The sequence below is a fragment of the Macrosteles quadrilineatus genome, unplaced genomic scaffold, assembly GCF_028750875.1.
Source record: "Macrosteles quadrilineatus isolate MER2022 unplaced genomic scaffold, UCM_ALF_1.0 Scaffold_5__1_contigs__length_97177068, whole genome shotgun sequence".
NCBI classification, from domain to species: domain Eukaryota; kingdom Metazoa; phylum Arthropoda; class Insecta; order Hemiptera; family Cicadellidae; genus Macrosteles; species Macrosteles quadrilineatus.
The window spans coordinates 14,060,878-14,081,369 of NW_026542598.1; the positions used below are offsets into that span (position 1 = coordinate 14,060,878).

Sequence of the window (20,492 nt, forward strand, 5' to 3'; positions counted from 1 at the left end):
ATGTCAACCCCTGTCAAGTAGCACATCATTTTAAAAAGATTTTTAAACGGAAATGAATGCCGTGAATCCGACTTTGATACAATGCATTTAAAAAAGGTTATGACAAGAAATGTTGGACGTTAATTTATCAGGAACTTTACCTTCCATCACTTTTATTTTCTCCATAGCTGTAAATTTTCAAATAACTTTCAGTACACGTGACCAGGGTGATGTCATGCACTTTTTTATATGATTTTTAATTTCATCACCCACCCACAAATAGGGGTTGGTATTTACAAAAATCAAAACCCTACCAGCTACCCCTGATTAGGGGTGGGTGATGAAATTTCTTAATCATGTTAAAAAGTGCATGGCATCACCCTGGTCACGTGTACTGAAGGTTATTTGAACATTTACAGCCATAAAAAATAAAGTTCCCGTCGTTAAATTAACGTCCAACATTTCTTGCCATAACTTTTTGAAAATTCGTCGTATCAAAGTCAATTTTAAGGAATTAATATTATTTTAAAAAGTTCTTTCAAATTATGTGCTATTTGATAGGGGTTGCGCTTAAAAATTTTAAGCTACCCCCAGTAAAACCTATTTGGGGGCGGAGGGTGAATTTCAAAATACCACAAAAAGTGCCTTACACTAGCCGTTCAAAAATTAACTAGAGGGGGAGTATTCCGGGACACCCGGTATATTAGCCCATGTAATGATCGGATAGTATGACATAACACTATAACGTGGGCTTATTTTATTGCGGGACGTTTTCCGATATATGCTGAGCAGATACTCTTCAGCCTGTTGCGTATTCAAGTTGTTAAATCACATTAACAAGTGACGGGATCAAAATTGCTTGATGATATCAAACATATCTTGCAATAACCACATTGACGACGTTACCCGGTGTTACATTACATTTCATAATAATTGTATCTTCTGACGATCTTTTAAAATCAAAAATTGTCTAAAGTACAAAAACAAAGATCACGTTAATCTGATTGTAGGGTTAAATGTATGATATGCCATGAGCTTTATTTAAAATAATAAATACTATAGATATATTGTCAATGGCTAGATATCAATGAACTAGTTAGGTTTCCATATACACAGGATGTCATTTCATAATTTAACGAACAACGAGGATTGAATACCTTAAAATACCTTAGTGTGTCAGTTTGGTAAAAATATTTCCAAATACAGTTGTACAAAACTCAACTGTTTGTTTATGCAACCTCACCGCGGCGACTGTCCCAGTGTATAAATAGTCCGTGTATCCTTCACAGTTTTTACTCAATTGCACTTAAATTGCAAAATTGTCGCTCCAGTACGGTATCGAACCAGGAACAGAACCTTGAGGTCATCCACTAGTCGCCTTGCCGCCAACACTCGTTCTCGGAACTCGGACAGTTACGTCTACGAACAGCTGATTGTCGATTGTTGTGAGTCTTCTTTCCCCCAAATACACCGACTGACCAGCTGACCATTGCCACGGCCAACCTCCCAATTACACACGGTCTTCACGGTCCTGATGCAACGCTTACCTTCCGCTTCCGTTGGACCTTTGGGACTCATCGTCAATAATTTGTTGTTCTGTTGGACCCACATTTAACAAGTAAACAGACATGTCGCTTATCTAAGTAAAATGGGAAATTCAATCCAAATTGGTTGCAAAGTATTCATTTATTTATTTTACTACAACTTTAACAGCGTGTGAGACATGCATTACATGAGAATCTAATCGTTCCGATGTTAGGTTCCAGACTTATTTTAATTTTCATTGGCACCACTACTAAGATAACAAGTTACGTTAACGGCAGTTTCTTGTTTAGTCAATTGAATTCAGTCGAGTGCGACTAGTCAAGGGCATGCTTGCAATAATGTACTTATTAAATACTACTTACATAATTAACTTTGAGATTTGGACGTTGTCAAATAGATATTATACACGATAAAAATAATTGAATTACTTAACTAAAATATATAGGCTAAACAAAACTAAATTAAGCATTGAAAAGTCTTGTTTAGAAATAACGTGAGTACGATACATGTTTCATGTCCCAGGTTCAAATACCGCTTGTCACCGACGGCTTTTAATGTTAAGATGACATAACCTCTTGGTTCGGATTCTAAAATACGGCAAAACAGATGGGTCTGTTACAGAAGGAAAACGCTCCTGTATTGGGGATCCCTTAAGAAAATAGTCCATAGAAGTATTTAATAATTATGTTCACATAGTTGAAACCCCCCAAACAAAGAACTCTTTTAAGTTTTAACATACTTTGGTCTAAAGTGTTGGGATTTATAAACTTTAACAAATTGAGTTGGAAATCACTACTGTGTTCTGCACTATGACCAACAGAAATAACAATTTTTGAAACATATTGAAACTACGATACACAAGATTTATGATTTTCCCCCGTGTGATTGAACTTCTTTTTTACAGTCTGTAAAGGTTGTGTTTTTACCTGTATTGCAAATCAAAACTTCTCTGAGACTCCAATGTGGTTTAAGTTTGAATATCTATTAAACCCGACTGACATGTTTACACTTTTAACAACCGAGCCACTACTGATCGTCTCCAGTTCTAGAAGGTTTGATACTTTCTTCTTAACACGTATCCGGTATGACTGTGGTTTTGAAACATCACATTCCTATAATGCTCTAGATTCATTGTGTTCTATTTCAAAACAACACTGGTTGCTTGATTATGTATATATCTAAGGATTCAAAAGATAGATTTCATGTTTAATTTTGTATTCATGAACATTTAGAAACGGTATTATAAATTTACGATATTATTACAATTACAAGTGCCTAACGAAATTAAACATTTTTTTTTAATAAAAATATTTGTAAAGTAGTATAACATTTATTATTTCGTGTTGGGTGTTTCATTTTAACATATTTCAAAAGGACCTCAATTAACGGAGATAGACATTCATGAATCGCGTTGATGTCACAACGCAAATTCAATACATTTTTTATCCTAAACTTAAATTATTAACACGTTACTCAAAGTACCAAAATTAATACAGCTGAAAATGTACGACTCCAATGTACTATAATATATTGTGTATAGCAAGTTTCCTGGAATGTACTCCATACCCACCAATGTTATCTCACGTATAAAGTGTCACTTACCAGAAATGACTCTTTGAATTGTAGTTTTTCTCCTAAAGTATCTGGTTATCACAAATACAGAGGTTAAGAAGCAGGCAGTAATGCTTATTAAGGAAACTCTGAGACTTCGCCCTTAAATTTCACTTTCTACCAGCTCGTTACTGTCCAGCTAACTTTCCATTCACGACTTCAGACAGTAGGGTGTGTGTGTGTGTGTGTGTAAACAATCTGCAGTTCAAGGGTTATCCTAAGAATTTTCCTTGTAACTGCGGCCCAGCATCATTTATCAAAATTCTCCGAGAAACATGACTTTAGAAATTGGACTCTGTTTTTTTATATGTATTTCTTTTACGTTGCGAGTCAAATCAATTTCACCCTAGGTACTGAGTGATGCGTGTTTTTATTAAATTGTATGTGTATCAAGCTGAATCCCTACAAATAAATGTTTAACAAATAACCTACTTTAAAAATTTGGTCCATTCAAAAACACAGATCCCTGATAACACTGTATTATTTAATTGTGTTTCATAACAATATATCGCTTTTATCGACTACTTATTGTTACATACTACTACTTACTATGTATTACTACTATGTACTACTACTACTTACTATGTACTTACTATGTATTGCTACTATGCACTACTACTACTTACTATGTACTTCCTATGTATTGCTACTATGTACTACTACTTACTATGTACTTACTATGTATTGCGATTAAATATTTTTATTTTTATGTTACAAAAAAATCCAAAATTAGGAATTTTTATTAGGCCTACTTAAAATCTGTTTTATATTAGTCATCAAATAACGTGCACATGGATAAATTGTCATAAGATTAGCTACAATATTGTATTGGTTAAAAAATTGAATTAGTTCCACTTTTTATCATATTATTGTGTCTCCTGGCCCTGTTACGAACGTCAAAATGTAGTTTCGGTATTTAAGCCAATTGGAAACTCAATCTCTAGTATAGTATATCTGGACGCAGTTGTTCCTCCTCCTTAACGGATACATTTTTAATTTAAAAAATAAACAGGGTGGTTCCGAGTTCCAAGTCAATTACCTATCACAGCAAATCAGATCTAAGAATGAGAAACGTGAAAACTACTAAACATTATTTCGGACCCTTCGCAAATCATTTTAATTTCCAAACTTATTTTATTAATTCATAACAAATTCGCAAGTAGCCATAATTGGAGTCAATGATACGGCTACTGGTACATAAAATACAACCATACATGGAAATAAAAAAGGTGTATGTTAACAAATAATAATATTATTGTACAGAAAAGAGGTGAATCGAAGAAATCTAATATCACTATAATTTAATATCAGTCAAAATACATGCGAAATATGTGTAAACCGTACAGTGTACATTGCATACAAAAGTAAATAGATTTGAGGATTCAGTCGTAGTAAGAATATATTTATGACAAAATTCAAAATATAATATGAATTAGTTCATAAAATTAAGTATAAATGGATTTCATTTTAAACTGTTAAAAACAAAATTAAAAAGTGAATTAGTAAACTAGCCTATATTAGTGAAATGATATATTTTAAATATTTTTATATTATATTGTGTTTTAAGGTGAAAACATTTATTATAATATCACAGTGGTCCTGTTTCTTTCAGTTTCAACGTATTTGCGTTGTTGAACAGTTAAAAAAACTATTAAATAACTAAAGCTCCACATAAGATAAAAGAAAATGTCAGACAAGTTATCGTTTGAAAATATTAATTTAACAACTCTGTGATAGCTGTGCAGTATTAAACAGTAGTTTTGAGAAAATTGAGCACCAAGAGCCAAAATGGTGAGCCAAAATTTTTTGAACTGTAAATATTTTGATTTAGCAAAGACGTTAAGATTGTAGTTTGTAAGCTTTATTGTAAGTTAGTAAAATGTTTTTATCCTATGTACAAACGCAACGTAGCTACTTCACATGCCAGTTTTGACCCTACGACATAAAGAAATAATTTGGGAATAAACTACATAAAAAATAACATCGATAGTGCAAATTACTTGGAATACTATAAAGTATAGAGATGTGTTGAGGTCCAAGAGGTTTAATTTTTAAAAGAAACACATTAAAGCTGATTTTATATGCTAAGGCAAAGAACACAATTATTTTTACAATCTTAAAATGACGATCCAAACAGTTGAAAATTATATACTATACTTTGCTTGAATTTTAATATTGGTTTTGCTAAGCAATGACAATGCTTAGAGTGTTCTCAAAAATTATTGTTAGTATTTAAGTAAACTTACTTAAATATAGAATTCTGTTCATCCTGTAAATAACTACTTTTGGTTAGAATACCAACAAATCTGTGACATGCAAGAATTTTAGAACCTAGACTTAGCATAACGTTTTAAACGGTACCGTAAGCCAATAATTGAACATATTATAATCAATAATATTAATTTAGAGTTTTGAGGCTGTAGTTGTCAGGCAACGACAACAATGTACGTATTGTAGTTACCACTATCTATTCTAATAAACTACAAAATATGACCATGTTAATAATTTCTATGGAATATCTAACTTAATAAATTACAGGGTTTTTTGCCCTAAAGCCATTAGTATCAACACAGATAATTTAGTAACCGCTTACTTACCCTATTGTATGGTTACTCTACTGTCTGTGTATCAATTCGTGGTTTCGGCTAGTAATACAGCAATGAAGGACCCAAACCCTAATACGGTGATAAAATAGTTTAAGATCATGGTTAAACAAATTTACGTTGTTTGGAAGTTGTTTTAAAAGGTTTATGCACTTTTATTATTCTAGGACACATTTCTCTGAATTCTATAAATACTTTAAATTTACATTTTTATACTAATGCAATATGCCTTATTATTATTATATTTTATTTGTAGGCTTTTGGTCCTAGAAAGGTTAACAAATTAAGTATAAACAAACCCTAACATATAATTTTAATAGAAATTTAGTTCCTGCTAAAGAATAATACTAGTTTTTTAAATAGGATATGATATCGTTATTCCAAGTTAAACTCTTTATAAAGGGAATTAGAAAAATCTAGAACAATTACATATACAATTAAGTATTGTACAACGTCTTGTATATCCCTAATTAGAGTGTAACTAACTCTCTGCTACTGAATATAATAATTGATTTCAAACAACGCGCAGTTAGTCAGTTTTGTCGTTTTGTTAAACACAACACCATGGATGATTAGTTACGGTTATTGATATTAGTTACGGCGATATAACCTAGATGTAAACATGTACTTGAAGAAAGGAATTGAAAATTAAAACTAACTATCTCGTGCAAATTAATTGTAATGTTAATTTGAGTTTTTATACATTAAGTACGTTGTAATCTCTACAAATAAACTCCTCAGGATTCTAATATTCTCAATTGGTAATAGAATTTATTCTTATAAATTATGGAACCGATTTATACGATATTGTACTCATTTGTGATTTAAACCCCTAAGGGTGAAAATAAATTCATTATAGTATTTAATAAAAAATCCAAACTGTGGAAATATTAAAATAGTGATTCACTATATATACAAAAAATCCTAGTGTGCACCGAAAAAGGACAGATAGCTTCAACAAAATTATCTTGTATACCCCTTCGACCTTTAAAACAAAATCTATTATATCAGCTAAAATAATCAGTAAAACAGAGGCTCTTCAAATATTTTCTCCTTGCGTAAATGTGGAGTCAACACATTTGAATGGGGGCTTAAATATCGGACGCCATTAATTGGTGTTAGTTTTTTAATTTATTTTTCATCAGTTATTTTCATGTCATCATACCAGATTCGACCTAAAAACTCCTAAACTACGAATAATAATCTTGAAAGACAGCCATAAATACTACACATTTGAGATTTATACATTAACCAACACCTTTTCAAAAGTTTTAATTTTACACCTTTGTAAATGGTTAATTACTTCTTATAATCGCCAAAAATAACTATGAAAAAAATACCACAAGCCTTAATAAATTACGCTAGAACATCTAACATCGATCAAATTTCGTCAATTTTTTTTACATTATCTAGTCATGAAGTTGACTACAGTTAAGAGTTTCTTAGGTAGATCCTGGTATTTACTCTTGACAAAATAAAAGAAAAAAATTTAAAAATTATTTATTAAAAATAGTAATAAAAAAAGGAAAGGAAGACGTTTGCAAACTAATGATACTGTAAATAAACTTTTCAAAGTCAGTAATACCTCTCTGGATTTAATTTCAACCATGTAGTTGACGTTGATTAAAAAAACTATATTTTTGTAAGGCAGAGTGTAACTTATTAAAAACAAATAAACACCATTGTTTACAAGTCAACAACCTTTAACGAAACATAAACAAACATCACAATACATAAAGGGTGTACATGATTAACATTGAGTTAAAGATAAGTGTATCCACTGATAATATATACAGTGTACATAAAACAATCTATATTTTCATAAACACATAAAATTGTTAAACCGTAACAAAATATTTATTTAAATATCGTTAAACATTGCAATTAAAAACGGACCAAAAACTATTGTAAAAGAAAGGGCGACTTACTGTTAGATAATGTTTACAGGTTGGAGTATGAATGAATAATAAAGTAGTGGGAGATGCACAACACTCGCGACACAGGTAGTACCACGCGTAGTAGTCACCGGTCGAGCTGCCGTCCCATACTGCGGCTAGCGACTGTAGCTGTGGCCTCCCACCTGGGCCCTAGTCCTACCTCACGTAGATCAACAGTCATGTAGGTGCTGACTAGGATCATGTACCTAGCTATGGTCCCATACTGCGGCTAGCGACTGTAGCTGCGGCCTCCCACCTGGGCCCTAGTCCTACCTCACGTAGATCAACAGTCATGTAGGTGCTGACTAGGATCATGTACCTAGCTTTGGTCCCATACTGCGGCTAGCGACTGTAGCTGCGGCCTCCCACCTGGGCCCTAGTCCTACCTCACGTAGGTCTACAGTCATGTAGGTGCTGACTAGGATCATGTACCTAGCTTTGGTCCCATACTGCCGCTAGCGACTGTAGCTGCGGCCTCCCACCTGGGCCCTAGTCCTACCTCACGTAGGACTACAGTCATGTAGGTGCTGACTAGGATCATGTACCTAGCTTTGGTCCCATACTGCGGCTAGCGACTGTAGCTGCGGCCTCCCACCTGGGCCCTAGTCCTACCTCACGTAGGTCTACAGTCATGTAGGTGCTGACTAGGATCATGTACCTAGCTTTGGTCCCATACAGCGGCTAGCGACTGTAGCTGTGGCCTCCCACCTGGGCCCTAGTCCTACCTCACGTAGGTCTACAGTCATGTAGGTGCTGACTAGGATCATGTACCTAGCTTTGGTCCCATACTGCCGCTAGCGACTGTAGCTGCGGCCTCCCACCTGGGCCCTAGTCCTACCTCACGTAGGACTACAGTCATGTAGGTGCTGACTAGGATCATGTACCTAGCTATGGTCCCATACTGCGGCTAGCGACTGTAGCTGTGGCCTTCTACCTGGGCCCTAGTCCTACCTCAGGTAGGTCTACAGTCATGTAGGTGCTGACTAGGATCATGTACCTAGCTTTGGTCTAATACTGCGGCTAGTGACTGTAGCTGCGGCCTCCCACCTGGGCCCTAGTCCTACCTCAGGTAGGTCAACAGTCATGTAGGTGCTGACTAGGATCATGTACCTAGCTTTGGTCCCATACTGCGGCTAGCGACTGTAGCTGCGGCCTCCCACCTGGGCCCTAGTCCTACCTCAGGTAGGTCAACAGTCATGTAGGTGCTGACTAGGATCATGTACCTAGCTATGGTCCCATACTGCGGCTAGCGACTGTAGCTGCGGCCTCCCACCTGGGTCCTAGTCCTACCTCACGTAGGTCTACAGTCATGTAGGTGCTGACTAGGATCATGTACCTAGCTATGGTCCCATACTGCGGCTAGCGACTGTAGCTGCGGCCTCCCACCTGGGTCCTAGTCCTACCTCACGTAGGTCTACAGTCATGTAGGTGCTGACTAGGATCATGTACCTAGCTTTGGTCCCATACTGCGGCTAGCGACTGTAGCTGTGGCCTCCCACCTGGGCCCTAGTCCTACCTCACGTAGGTCTACAGTCATGTAGGTGCTGACTAGGATCATGTACCTAGCTTTGGTCCCATACTGCGGCTAGCGACTGTAGCTGTGGCCTCCCACCTGGGCCCTAGTCCTACCTCACGTAGATCAACAGTCATGTAGGTGCTGACTAGGATCATGTACCTAGCTATGGTCCCATACTGCGGCTAGCGACTGTAGCTGCGGCCTCCCACCTGGGCCCTAGTCCTACCTCACGTAGGTCTACAGTCATGTAGGTGCTGACTAGGATCATGTACCTAGCTTTGGTCCCATACTGCGGCTAGCGACTGTAGCTGTGGCCTCCCACCTGGGCCCTAGTCCTACCTCACGTAGATCAACAGTCATGTAGGTGCTGACTAGGATCATGTACCTAGCTATGGTCCCATACTGCGGCTAGCGACTGTAGCTGCGGCCTCCCACCTGGGCCCTAGTCCTACCTCACGTAGATCAACAGTCATGTAGGTGCTGACTAGGATCATGTACCTAGCTATGGTCCCATACTGCGGCTAGCGACTGTAGCTGCGGCCTCCCACCTGGGCCCTAGTCCTACCTCACGTAGGTCTACAGTCATGTAGGTGCTGACTAGGATCATGTACCTAGCTATGGTCCCATACTGCGGCTAGCGACTGTAGCTGTGGCCTCCCACCTGGGCCCTAGTCCTACCTCACGTAGATCAACAGTCATGTAGGTGCTGACTAGGATCATGTACCTAGCTATGGTCCCATACTGCGGCTAGCGACTGTAGCTGCGGCCTCCCACCTGGGCCCTAGTCCTACCTCACGTAGGTCTACAGTCATGTAGGTGCTGACTAGGATCATGTACCTAGCTATGGTCCCATACTGCGGCTAGCGACTGTAGCTGCGGCCTCCCACCTGGGCCCTAGTCCTACCTCACGTAGATCAACAGTCATGTAGGTGCTGACTAGGATCATGTACCTAGCTATGGTCCCATACTGCGGCTAGCGACTGTAGCTGCGGCCTCCCACCTGGGTCCTAGTCCTACCTCACGTAGGTCTACAGTCATGTAGGTGCTGACTAGGATCATGTACCTAGCTATGGTCCCATACTGCGGCTAGCGACTGTAGCTGCGGCCTCCCACCTGGGTCCTAGTCCTACCTCACGTAGGTCTACAGTCATGTAGGTGCTGACTAGGATCATGTACCTAGCTTTGGTCCCATACTGCGGCTAGCGACTGTAGCTGTGGCCTCCCACCTGGGCCCTAGTCCTACCTCACGTAGGTCTACAGTCATGTAGGTGCTGACTAGGATCATGTACCTAGCTTTGGTCCCATACTGCGGCTAGCGACTGTAGCTGTGGCCTCCCACCTGGGCCCTAGTCCTACCTCACGTAGATCAACAGTCATGTAGGTGCTGACTAGGATCATGTACCTAGCTATGGTCCCATACTGCGGCTAGCGACTGTAGCTGCGGCCTCCCACCTGGGCCCTAGTCCTACCTCAGGTAGGTCAACAGTCATGTAGGTGCTGACTAGGATCATGTACCTAGCTTTGGTCCCATACTGCGGCTAGCGACTGTAGCTGCGGCCTCCCACCTGGGTCCTAGTCCTACCTCACGTAGGTCTACAGTCATGTAGGTGCTGACTAGGATCATGTACCTAGCTTTGGTCCCATACTGCGGCTAGCGACTGTAGCTGTGGCCTCCCACCTGGGCCCTAGTCCTACCTCACGTAGGTCTACAGTCATGTAGGTGCTGACTAGGATCATGTACCTAGCTTTGGTCCCATACTGCGGCTAGCGACTGTAGCTGTGGCCTCCCACCTGGGCCCTAGTCCTACCTCACGTAGATCAACAGTCATGTAGGTGCTGACTAGGATCATGTACCTAGCTATGGTCCCATACTGCGGCTAGCGACTGTAGCTGCGGCCTCCCACCTGGGCCCTAGTCCTACCTCAGGTAGGTCAACAGTCATGTAGGTGCTGACTAGGATCATGTACCTAGCTTTGGTCCCATACTGCGGCTAGCGACTGTAGCTGCGGCCTCCCACCTGGGTCCTAGTCCTACCTCACGTAGGTCTACAGTCATGTAGGTGCTGACTAGGATCATGTACCTAGCTATGGTCCCATACTGCGGCTAGCGACTGTAGCTGTGGCCTCCCACCTGGGCCCTAGTCCTACCTCACGTAGATCAACAGTCATGTAGGTGCTGACTAGGATCATGTACCTAGCTATGGTCCCATACTGCGACTAGCGACTGTAGCTGCGGCCTCCCACCTGGGCCCTAGTCCTACCTCAGGTAGGTCAACAGTCATGTAGGTGCTGACTAGGATCATGTAACAAGCTTTGGTCCCATACTGCGGCTAGCGACTGTAGCTGTGGCCTCCCACCTGGGCCCTAGTCCTACCTCACGTAGGTCTATAGTCATGTAGGTGCTGACTAGGATCATGTACCTAGCTTTGGTCCCATACTGCGGCTAGCGACTGTAGCTGTGGCCTCCCACCTGGGCCCTAGTCCTACCTCACGTAGATGAACAGTCATGTAGGTGCTGACTAGGATCATGTACCTAGCTATGGTCCCATACTGCGGCTAGCGACTGTAGCTGCGGCCTCCCACCTGGGCCCTAGTCCTACCTCAGGTAGGTCAACAGTCATGTAGGTGCTGACTAGGATCATGTACCTAGCTTTGGTCCCATACTGCGGCTAGCGACTGTAGCTGTGGCCTCCCACCTGGGCCCTAGTCCTACCTCACGTAGGTCTACAGTCATGTAGGTGCTGACTAGGATTATGTACCTAGCTTTGGTCCCATACTGCGGCTAGCGACTGTAGCTGTGGCCTCCCACCTGGGCCCTAGTCCTACCTCACGTAGATCAACAGTCATGTAGGTGCTGACTAGGATCATGTACCTAGCTATGGCCCCATACTGCGGCTAGCGACTGTAGCTGCGGCCTCCCACCTGGGCCCTAGTCCTACCTCAGGTAGGTCAACAGTCATGTAGGTGCTGACTAGGATCATGTACCTAGCTTTGGTCCCATACTGCGGCTAGCGACTGTAGCTGTGGCCTCCCACCTGGGCCCTAGTCCTACCTCACGTAGGTCTACAGTCATGTAGGTGCTGACTAGGATCATGTACCTAGCTTTGGTCCCATACTGCGGCTAGCGACTGTAGCTGTGGCCTCCCACCTGGGCCCTAGTCCTACCTCACGTAGATCAACAGTCATGTAGGTGCTGACTAGGATCATGTACCTAGCTATGGTCCCATACTGCGGCTAGCGACTGTAGCTGCGGCCTCCCACCTGGGCCCTAGTCCTACCTCACGTAGGTCTACAGTCATGTAGGTGCTGACTAGGATCATGTACCTAGCTTTGGTCCCATACTGCGGCTAGCGACTGTAGCTGTGGCCTTCTACCTGGGCCCTAGTCCTACCTCAGGTAGGTCTACAGTCATGTAGGTGCTGACTAGGATCATGTACCTAGCTTTGGTCCCATACTGCGGCTAGTGACTGTAGCTGTGGCCTTCTACCTGGGCCCTAGTCCTACCTCAGGTAGGTCAACAGTCATGTAGGTGCTGACTAGGATCATGTACCTAGCTATGGTCCCATACTGCGGCTAGCGACTGTAGCTGTGGCCTTCTACCTGGGCCCTAGTCCTACCTCAGGTAGGTCTACAGTCATGTAGGTGCTGACTAGGATCATGTACCTAGCTTTGGTCTAATACTGCGGCTAGTGACTGTAGCTGCGGCCTCCCACCTGGGCCCTAGTCCTACCTCACGTAGGTCTACAGTCATGTAGGTGCTGACTAGAATCATGTAGAGGTCGTGCGTTTTTTGGTGAAGCCTGGGGGTAGGGTTGAAGCCCATACAAAACCGGTTTAGAGCCACTCTAACCACCCACCCCCCAGGCTTCACCAAGAAACGCACAAACTCTACCTAGCTTTGGTCCCATACTGCGGCTAGCGACTGTAGCTGCGGCCTCCCACCTGGGCCCTAGTCCTACCTCACGTAGGTCTACAGTCATGTAGGTGCTGACTAGGATCATGTACCTAGCTATGGTCCCATACTGCGGCTAGCGACTGTAGCTGCGGCCTCCCACCTGGGCCCTAGTCCTACCTCACGTAGATCAACAGTCATGTAGGTGCTGACTAGGATCATGTACCTAGCTTTGGTCCCATACTGCGGCTAGCGACTGTAGCTGTGGCCTCCCACCTGGGCCCTAGTCCTACCTCACGTAGATCAACAGTCATGTAGGTGCTGACTAGGATCATGTACCTAGCTATGGTCCCATACTGCGGCTAGCGACTGTAGCTGCGGCCTCCCACCTGGGCCCTAGTCCTACCTCACGTAGATCAACAGTCATGTAGGTGCTGACTAGGATCATGTACCTAGCTATGGTCCCATACTGCGGCTAGCGACTGTAGCTGCGGCCTCCCACATGGGCCCTAGTCCTACCTCAGGTAGGTCTACAGTCATGTAGGTGCTGACTAGGATCATGTACCTAGCTTTGGTCTAATACTGCGGCTAGTGACTGTAGCTGCGGCCTCCCACCTGGGCCCTAGTCCTACCTCACGTAGGTCTACAGTCATGTAGGTGCTGACTAGAATCATGTACCTAGCTTTGGTCCCATACTGCGGCTAGCGACTGTAGCTGCGGCCTCCCACCTGGGTCATAGTCCTACCTCACGTAGGTCTACAGTCATGTAGGTGCTGACTAGGATCATGTACCTAGCTGTGGACCTATACTGCGGCTAGCGACTGTAGCTGTGGCCTCCCACCTGGGTCCTAGTCCTACCTCACGTAGGTCTACAGTCATGTAGGTGCTGACTAGGATCATGTACCTAGCTGTGGACCTATACTGCGGCTAGCGACTGTAGCTGTGGCCTCACACCTGGGTCATAGTCCTACCTCACGTAGGTCTACAGTCATGTAGGTGCTGACTAGGATCATGTACCTAGCTGTGGACCTATACTGCGGCTAGCGACTGTAGCTGTGGCCTCACACCTGGGTCATAGTCCTACCTCACGTAGGTCTACAGTCATGTAGGTGCTGACTAGGATCATGTACCTAGCTGTGGACCTATACTGCGGCTAGCGACTGTAGCTGTGGCCTCCCACCTGGGCCCTAGTCCTACCTCACGTAGGTCTACAGTCATGTAGGTACTGACTAGGATCATATACCAAGCTGTTGTCCTATACTGCGGTTAACGTCCCTAGTCAGTACCTACTTGCCTCTAGACCTACGTGAGGAAGGACCAGGACCCAAATGGGAGACCCTACAGTCGCTAGTGGCAGTATGGGACCCCAGCTTTGGCCATACACTGCGGCTAGCGACTGTAGCTGCGGCCTCCCACCTCTGGGCCCTAGTCCTACCTCGTATTGCTCTACAGTATTGTAGGTGCTTGTGAATAGTTGAAGATACAAAATGTGAAAGAAATAGATAGAGGACTTTCATTTTCAATGCTAAAAAGGATCTTATAATATTAAAATGTGATATAAGAACATAATATGTTATTTAGTTATTTCCTACCATATTCCCACACCAAAAAATGGAATATCAGCTTGTAGATGAAATGATGAAACTTGTAGTATGAAAAAACTGTTCAGATTGCCCACATCTATATCGAGAAAAGGTAACATAGCGTGATAACTCTTTCGCAGTTTGGCACCTTCAATAATCCCACTAACTTATTGTGGATGGTAGATCCACGGTGAAGTTGGTGAATTCTAGCATCCTTGGGTTCAGTATGATGAGATCTTCAATTTTATTCTCCAACTTACAATGATAGGTATTAATATTTGTTTGAATAGTGGAGGTGGAGAATCCACTAGACCCAAAAATAATCCAAACAAATTTGGCAGACAGTGCAATATGAGTAAATGGAAGCTCCTTTACAAGGCCAGGGAGAATAGTTGCAGAGGAGGTGTCTGCTCCAATAATAATATTACTTATCAATTATTGCTGGATTCATGTTTTGGAGATCAGCTAGCCGTAAACCATTAAAATGTGACCAATACTGTTACGGAGCCGGTAAGATAGATGTAAGCTTTGACAGAATGCAAATTTCATGTAGATTAAAGGTTGAGCTAAGGGTGATGATAACTCGTCCTCGGCTGGTGGAACTGTGAGTCCCAAATATTCCGACTTTACTAGCTTTGACTCTGCTTTAAAGAAAATGTTGATACAAATATTTGTTTTGGCTGCATATAGATTTATATTGAAATGTGTGATTATGAATGGGAAGATAAATATCCAGGACTATCATTAGTACAAACGATAGAAAAGGCACCCAATTTTACCTTGAGGCATTCTATTTCTTTAGCAATTCAATTTTAGGTCCGATTGGAACATTTTCAGTTTTGTTTAAATAGAACATTGCTCAATAGCCTAATGATTTTAGTTTAATGGTAACTGGCTATCTTTTCTGGTCGAAAAGGAGTTTTACAATTGCCTATCATCGAAATCTGTTTCAGTGAATTTCCCGTATGGAATTTGGTACAAACTTGTAAACCCAGAGTTTATTCCAACGAGTTCGTGAACTGGTATGATTAGACTATGGGAACTTGAACACGGGGTTTAAATGGGGGTAAACATTGGGGGTTTCTTCATTTCGGCCCTCAAAGCATTGATTTTTGCAATTTCGTTCCAAACAAATAATAGATAAGTAAGGAACGTACTGTACGTTCATAGATAAAACACCCTATTAGTCTATGATACGTTGAAGCGTGTATGGTCTACGGTCATCGATACAATAAAAAATCTATGGTTCCATGTTCACATGCTGTTCTTAAGGATAATAAGTCAACCGTTTTTTGCTTATCTGTGGATATATTTTTTATAATTTTTCAGGTTTATTCAACCATACTGAGCTACTCATCGATTAACATTCAAAAACACACTCCTACCTTATATATAGGAGCAAACCTAATCTTATTTTTAAATAGGATACAAATCTGACTCGTTTAAGGTAATATAAAAGATACTTTTAATCGGTCAAATGAAAATTCGCTTAGTCTGCTGGTTTGCTGCGGTTAGGGTATCTTTTACTTACACATTACTACGTTTAGTGTTTAGTGTTTACATAAAGTGTTTATCTGAGTTCTTACAGAAACTAAATGATACACACCAGTTCTTACTATACAACTTGATTCAGTAAAGTAGTATAACGAATGAAATCATAACATTAATGAAATAAGGTATATTTAATTAAGATACGTAAATGTAGATTATAGTTATAAATCGAATGATTAGCTGTAAATGGTATCAAAAAAATATATTAGATCGACTGATTAGGTGAATATTATGAACAATCATTTTCAAATTTATAAAAATAAGCAATGGATTATCAAAGTATTGAATCGTGAAAAAACGTGTACATATAAAACAAGTAAACAGGACGGCAAATCTGGTTGTGTGAAATAATTATCAAACACTAAAACGGTATAAAATGGCATTCACGGTATGTAGTGCAAAGTTCTAAGATATTTAAACTGACTCGTAAAAATACATAATCAGGAAAATGACTGTAATATCTATTTACATTACAAGTGTAGTAAGAGCGTTTTTACATCACGCAGGTGAATGTTGTGCAACGAGCGAAGGCGAGTTGCATAATTCACCGAAGTGATGTAAACACGCTCTTGCGTAACGTGTAACGTACAAGATTTTACCTGACCCGACAATATTCAGGAGGTCACGAGCAATATGCTTCATTATCAATTTCACTCATCTTCTAACAGTAACGTTCATTTACAAACAAAAGCTAGGTTAGGAAAATTCTTCAAAGCATAACAATAAAATTCAAACACACAGCTGATTTCTAGCGTTGAACGTCTTTGGCTCCATAGAGGTATATTTTTTAAGTTATCCACTCAATGTTATTTAAATGGGTTTCATTACATCACCGAGTGAGTTTTTTTCAACTTTACATCACTCGAGAAGTAAGGAAGTTGTATACATCACGCTTGGGATAGGGAAGTTTAACATGGCGGGTTAGGTAAAAGTATAAAACTTAGGTTTCCGATATAAATGTTGACACATACACATGTCTTGACTTGAGGATCATTAAATTAATTCTCATACTAAATTCTACAAATTATATTACATTTAATCCCACAGATTATATACCAAAATGTTCGTCTAGGTGTGTAGATTTGTAAACTTCCTTTAATTTTTTCAAAAATTCCTTGGGCTCTGCCCCAGTGGCTAAGTTCCCATGTTATCCTTATGAAGAACATATATGTACAAATATGTAACAGTTATTAAGCTGTTAGTATTTTATTTGCAATTGAAAACGTTCTGCTACAAACATTACTGACTTGGTTGAAATGAAATATTTACTATTTGAATTTGGGTTGGCGTAAATATTAGAATAGAAAAAAGTGAGTAAGCCTGGACAGTTTAATAAACTAAAAAGAAAACTGAATTAACACTGTGCTCCATTGCTTGAGCAATCATTGAAAGAGACGATTTGCAAACTATGGAAACATTGTAAGTCATAGAACACCACCAAGTAGAAGAAATATAAATAATGATTTTTTTTAGAATTTATAACCATTATTATGGACAACCTAATGTGGCTATGAGTAGGAAATATTTTATAGAAAACACTAAAAACCAAAATAAGCTTTTGATAAATATTTACAAGAAATGTAGATTATATCCAAATGTTAAGTACTGTACATCGTGAGTATTTCCATAATCTTGAGTTGACTTTTTTTAAGGTCATCGGAAATTATGACTGTTATCCATTTTATAATAACGCCTTTAATACTTCGCAATTGCTCGAATTCGAGCAACAGAGACACTAGTGACCTATATAAGAAAGCGCTTATTACAGTAAAATATGGGCGTTGATTGGTAAATATGATTAGATTGTATATATATAAGTTATTGCACTCTGTGTGATTAAAATACTGAAATAAATTCAGAAACATTATAGCATCAGGGTTCATAAACAACCGTTTGACAAATAAATTATTCCACGTTAAGTAACAAATTTAAAATTTAGTTTTTAAGCGTACTTACATATATTACAGTTCAGAGGATCAGAATTTGGCAAACAAATTTACATTTTAAAGCTTTGTAACAAAATTACACGCATTTAATCAGTTTTTTTAGTAAATAATGAAAAAACACACATGTTTGTCTAAAACTGATAAACATAATAATGCAATAACTAACAGTACTGCTAATAAATTATAGTCTATTATAACAATTAATTATAAAGTGGGTGTGGTGGTATATTTGCCACAGAAACTACATTCCTTCCTAATTAGAGTGAAGCCTAAATCAATCGTCAATTGATGTAATTCTAAATGTTAAAGAACAAATCAAAAATAACATCAACTTACGTTCAAGATTGTTGACAGATAGTTGTGACGGCCGCCTACCTGTAAAAGAACAATCTTGTGATTATTTTTATATTGATTAATTTATTAAAATACTATAGTAAATCATGTTATTTGGTAAATTATATGTTAGGTTAACGTAAGTCTTAAATTAAATCTCTGTATTTTAAACTGTAAACTTACCGCTTAAAACTATCACAATTCAACAATAAAACATTTTTAAGATAGTTAGTGGCATACAAGAACTCATTCATGTGACCATTACAAAATTTTGGCTTCCAGAATTATTTATAGGCTAAATGTAAGTATTCTAATGTGTAAATGGAGACTTTCGTGGTTACCTGACGATCCATAAATAAATACACCATTCTTCAAATAAAGCGCGGTAAAACAATGTTTTAGCAGTTAATATTTTTAAACTAAAGTTAGACCAAACCAAAAATAGGATGCCAATCTGACAATCTATGTCTGTGAACGCAGCGTTTCCAGGAACGCCTTCAAACTGGACCACGCAATATAGGTACAGGTCCTGCAATCCTGCAATACACGGCGCTTGGACGAAGGAGTTACTGTACTAAATAACTTCTTGATCAGCATTGTACGTGTTATTAAATTTACGGAAAGTAAATAAAGATACGTCTTATAACACTTAAAACATATATTTACGCTTATACTGTTACTCACAAGACGGTAAATATACAAAAGATGGTAAGTGGTGATCGATTTCGATTGGACACTCCAATCATCATCAGACCCAATAGGCGAAATAGGCGACATTCGCCTATTGGGTCTGATGATGATTGGAGTGTGATTTTTATTTTTATTGTGCATGTTTTGTGTTGTGTATGGTATACGTCCGTGAACGCGATAACTTGATTATTTTTTGTCCGATTTTGATGAAATTTGGTTAAAGGTGTAAAGTGGGATAAACTTGAATGAGTTTGCGAACCAGCATGATCAGACCATGGGAACGGGGCTTTACAGGGGGTTTTATGGGGTAAAAATTGGTTTTTCTCACTTTTGACCCTCAAAACACAAAATTTCTCAATTTCTTCTTTGACCTTTTTAAAGAGTTTAGAAAAACAAATAATTTAGTATATAAAAGTATTCTAGTTCGGTTTTTGGTTACTGAGAAAATTAAAAAAGCTGTAAATTAAAAATTTCCATGTTATTCTTATGGAGAATATTGTAAAATGTTGTCGTTTGCTTGTTTATGGATATATATTGATCAAACTTGGCAAATTTATTTATTTTATACTAAGCTATCAATATTTTACTAAAAACACACTTTATTATCAATTATCAATTAGTTAAGAAGGATCAATTAGTTTCCTTGTAGCATCAAACCTAGGTGCTCGTTAAACCTAATGCTATTTAAATATATTTAATTGAAAATCAATTCAGACAAATGGAAATTCGCTTAGTCGGCAGGTTTGCTGCGGCGGGGGTATTTTTTTGTCAAAATGGTAGAAACCTAATTTTACCATATAAACCCCTAACACACACATTTATAAATATTAAAACCGTATATTATATGAATTTGAACGGATGGTGTTTTAGGCCTCTAGGGGTTTTCCTCAAAACTAAAAAGTAACGTAATAGTAACAACTAAGTAGTACGGTAATAGCTTATTCCCTATATGGGAATTTCGCTACAACGAAATTGTGACACAGTAACCAATTAATCGATTAGTAACACTAAGACGAAAAAGAAATGCGCCGTCCCGCGCCCAGTAGGCAGTCTAAGGACTGTATCCATATTGCCAACCTTCAGAATCTCAGGCGCGCCATAACATACTTTGGTGGAGCTGGGTGTTTCACAAATACATGCTTATTTACTTATCTAATATTTCTACAGTGACATCGAATATACAGTCTTCAGGAACTACAGCAACATTGACGACATTAAATCTAGTGACAGAGCGCGGGACTTGGGTCACAAAAGTCCCGCCAATCACCAATGGAATCCATCCAAACGACAATGACACTACTCGTTAT

The 20,492-nt window shown here is 39.7% G+C and overlaps 1 protein-coding gene across 6 annotated transcripts in view; it reads right to left on the minus strand.

Moving 5' to 3' along the window:
- LOC128994477 (UNC93-like protein) overlaps positions 1–20,492 on the minus strand; it is a 166,273-nt gene that overhangs the window by 74,428 nt on the left and 71,353 nt on the right. For 4 of the 6 annotated variants that reach the window (XM_054419059.1, XM_054419056.1, XM_054419053.1 and 1 more), the window contains one exon: positions 18,499–18,537. The exons of 1 other annotated variant lie outside the window; for it this stretch is intronic. Coding sequence is in view for 3 of the 5 variants with exons in the window: in XM_054419056.1 (XP_054275031.1) it covers positions 18,499–18,537 (39 nt within the window). In the remaining 2 variants the exon portion in view is untranslated. Of the gene's footprint in view, positions 1–7,666; positions 7,787–18,498; positions 18,538–20,492 lie in introns of those variants that run through there. One more of the 6 variants, XM_054419057.1, reaches the window with a different exon arrangement.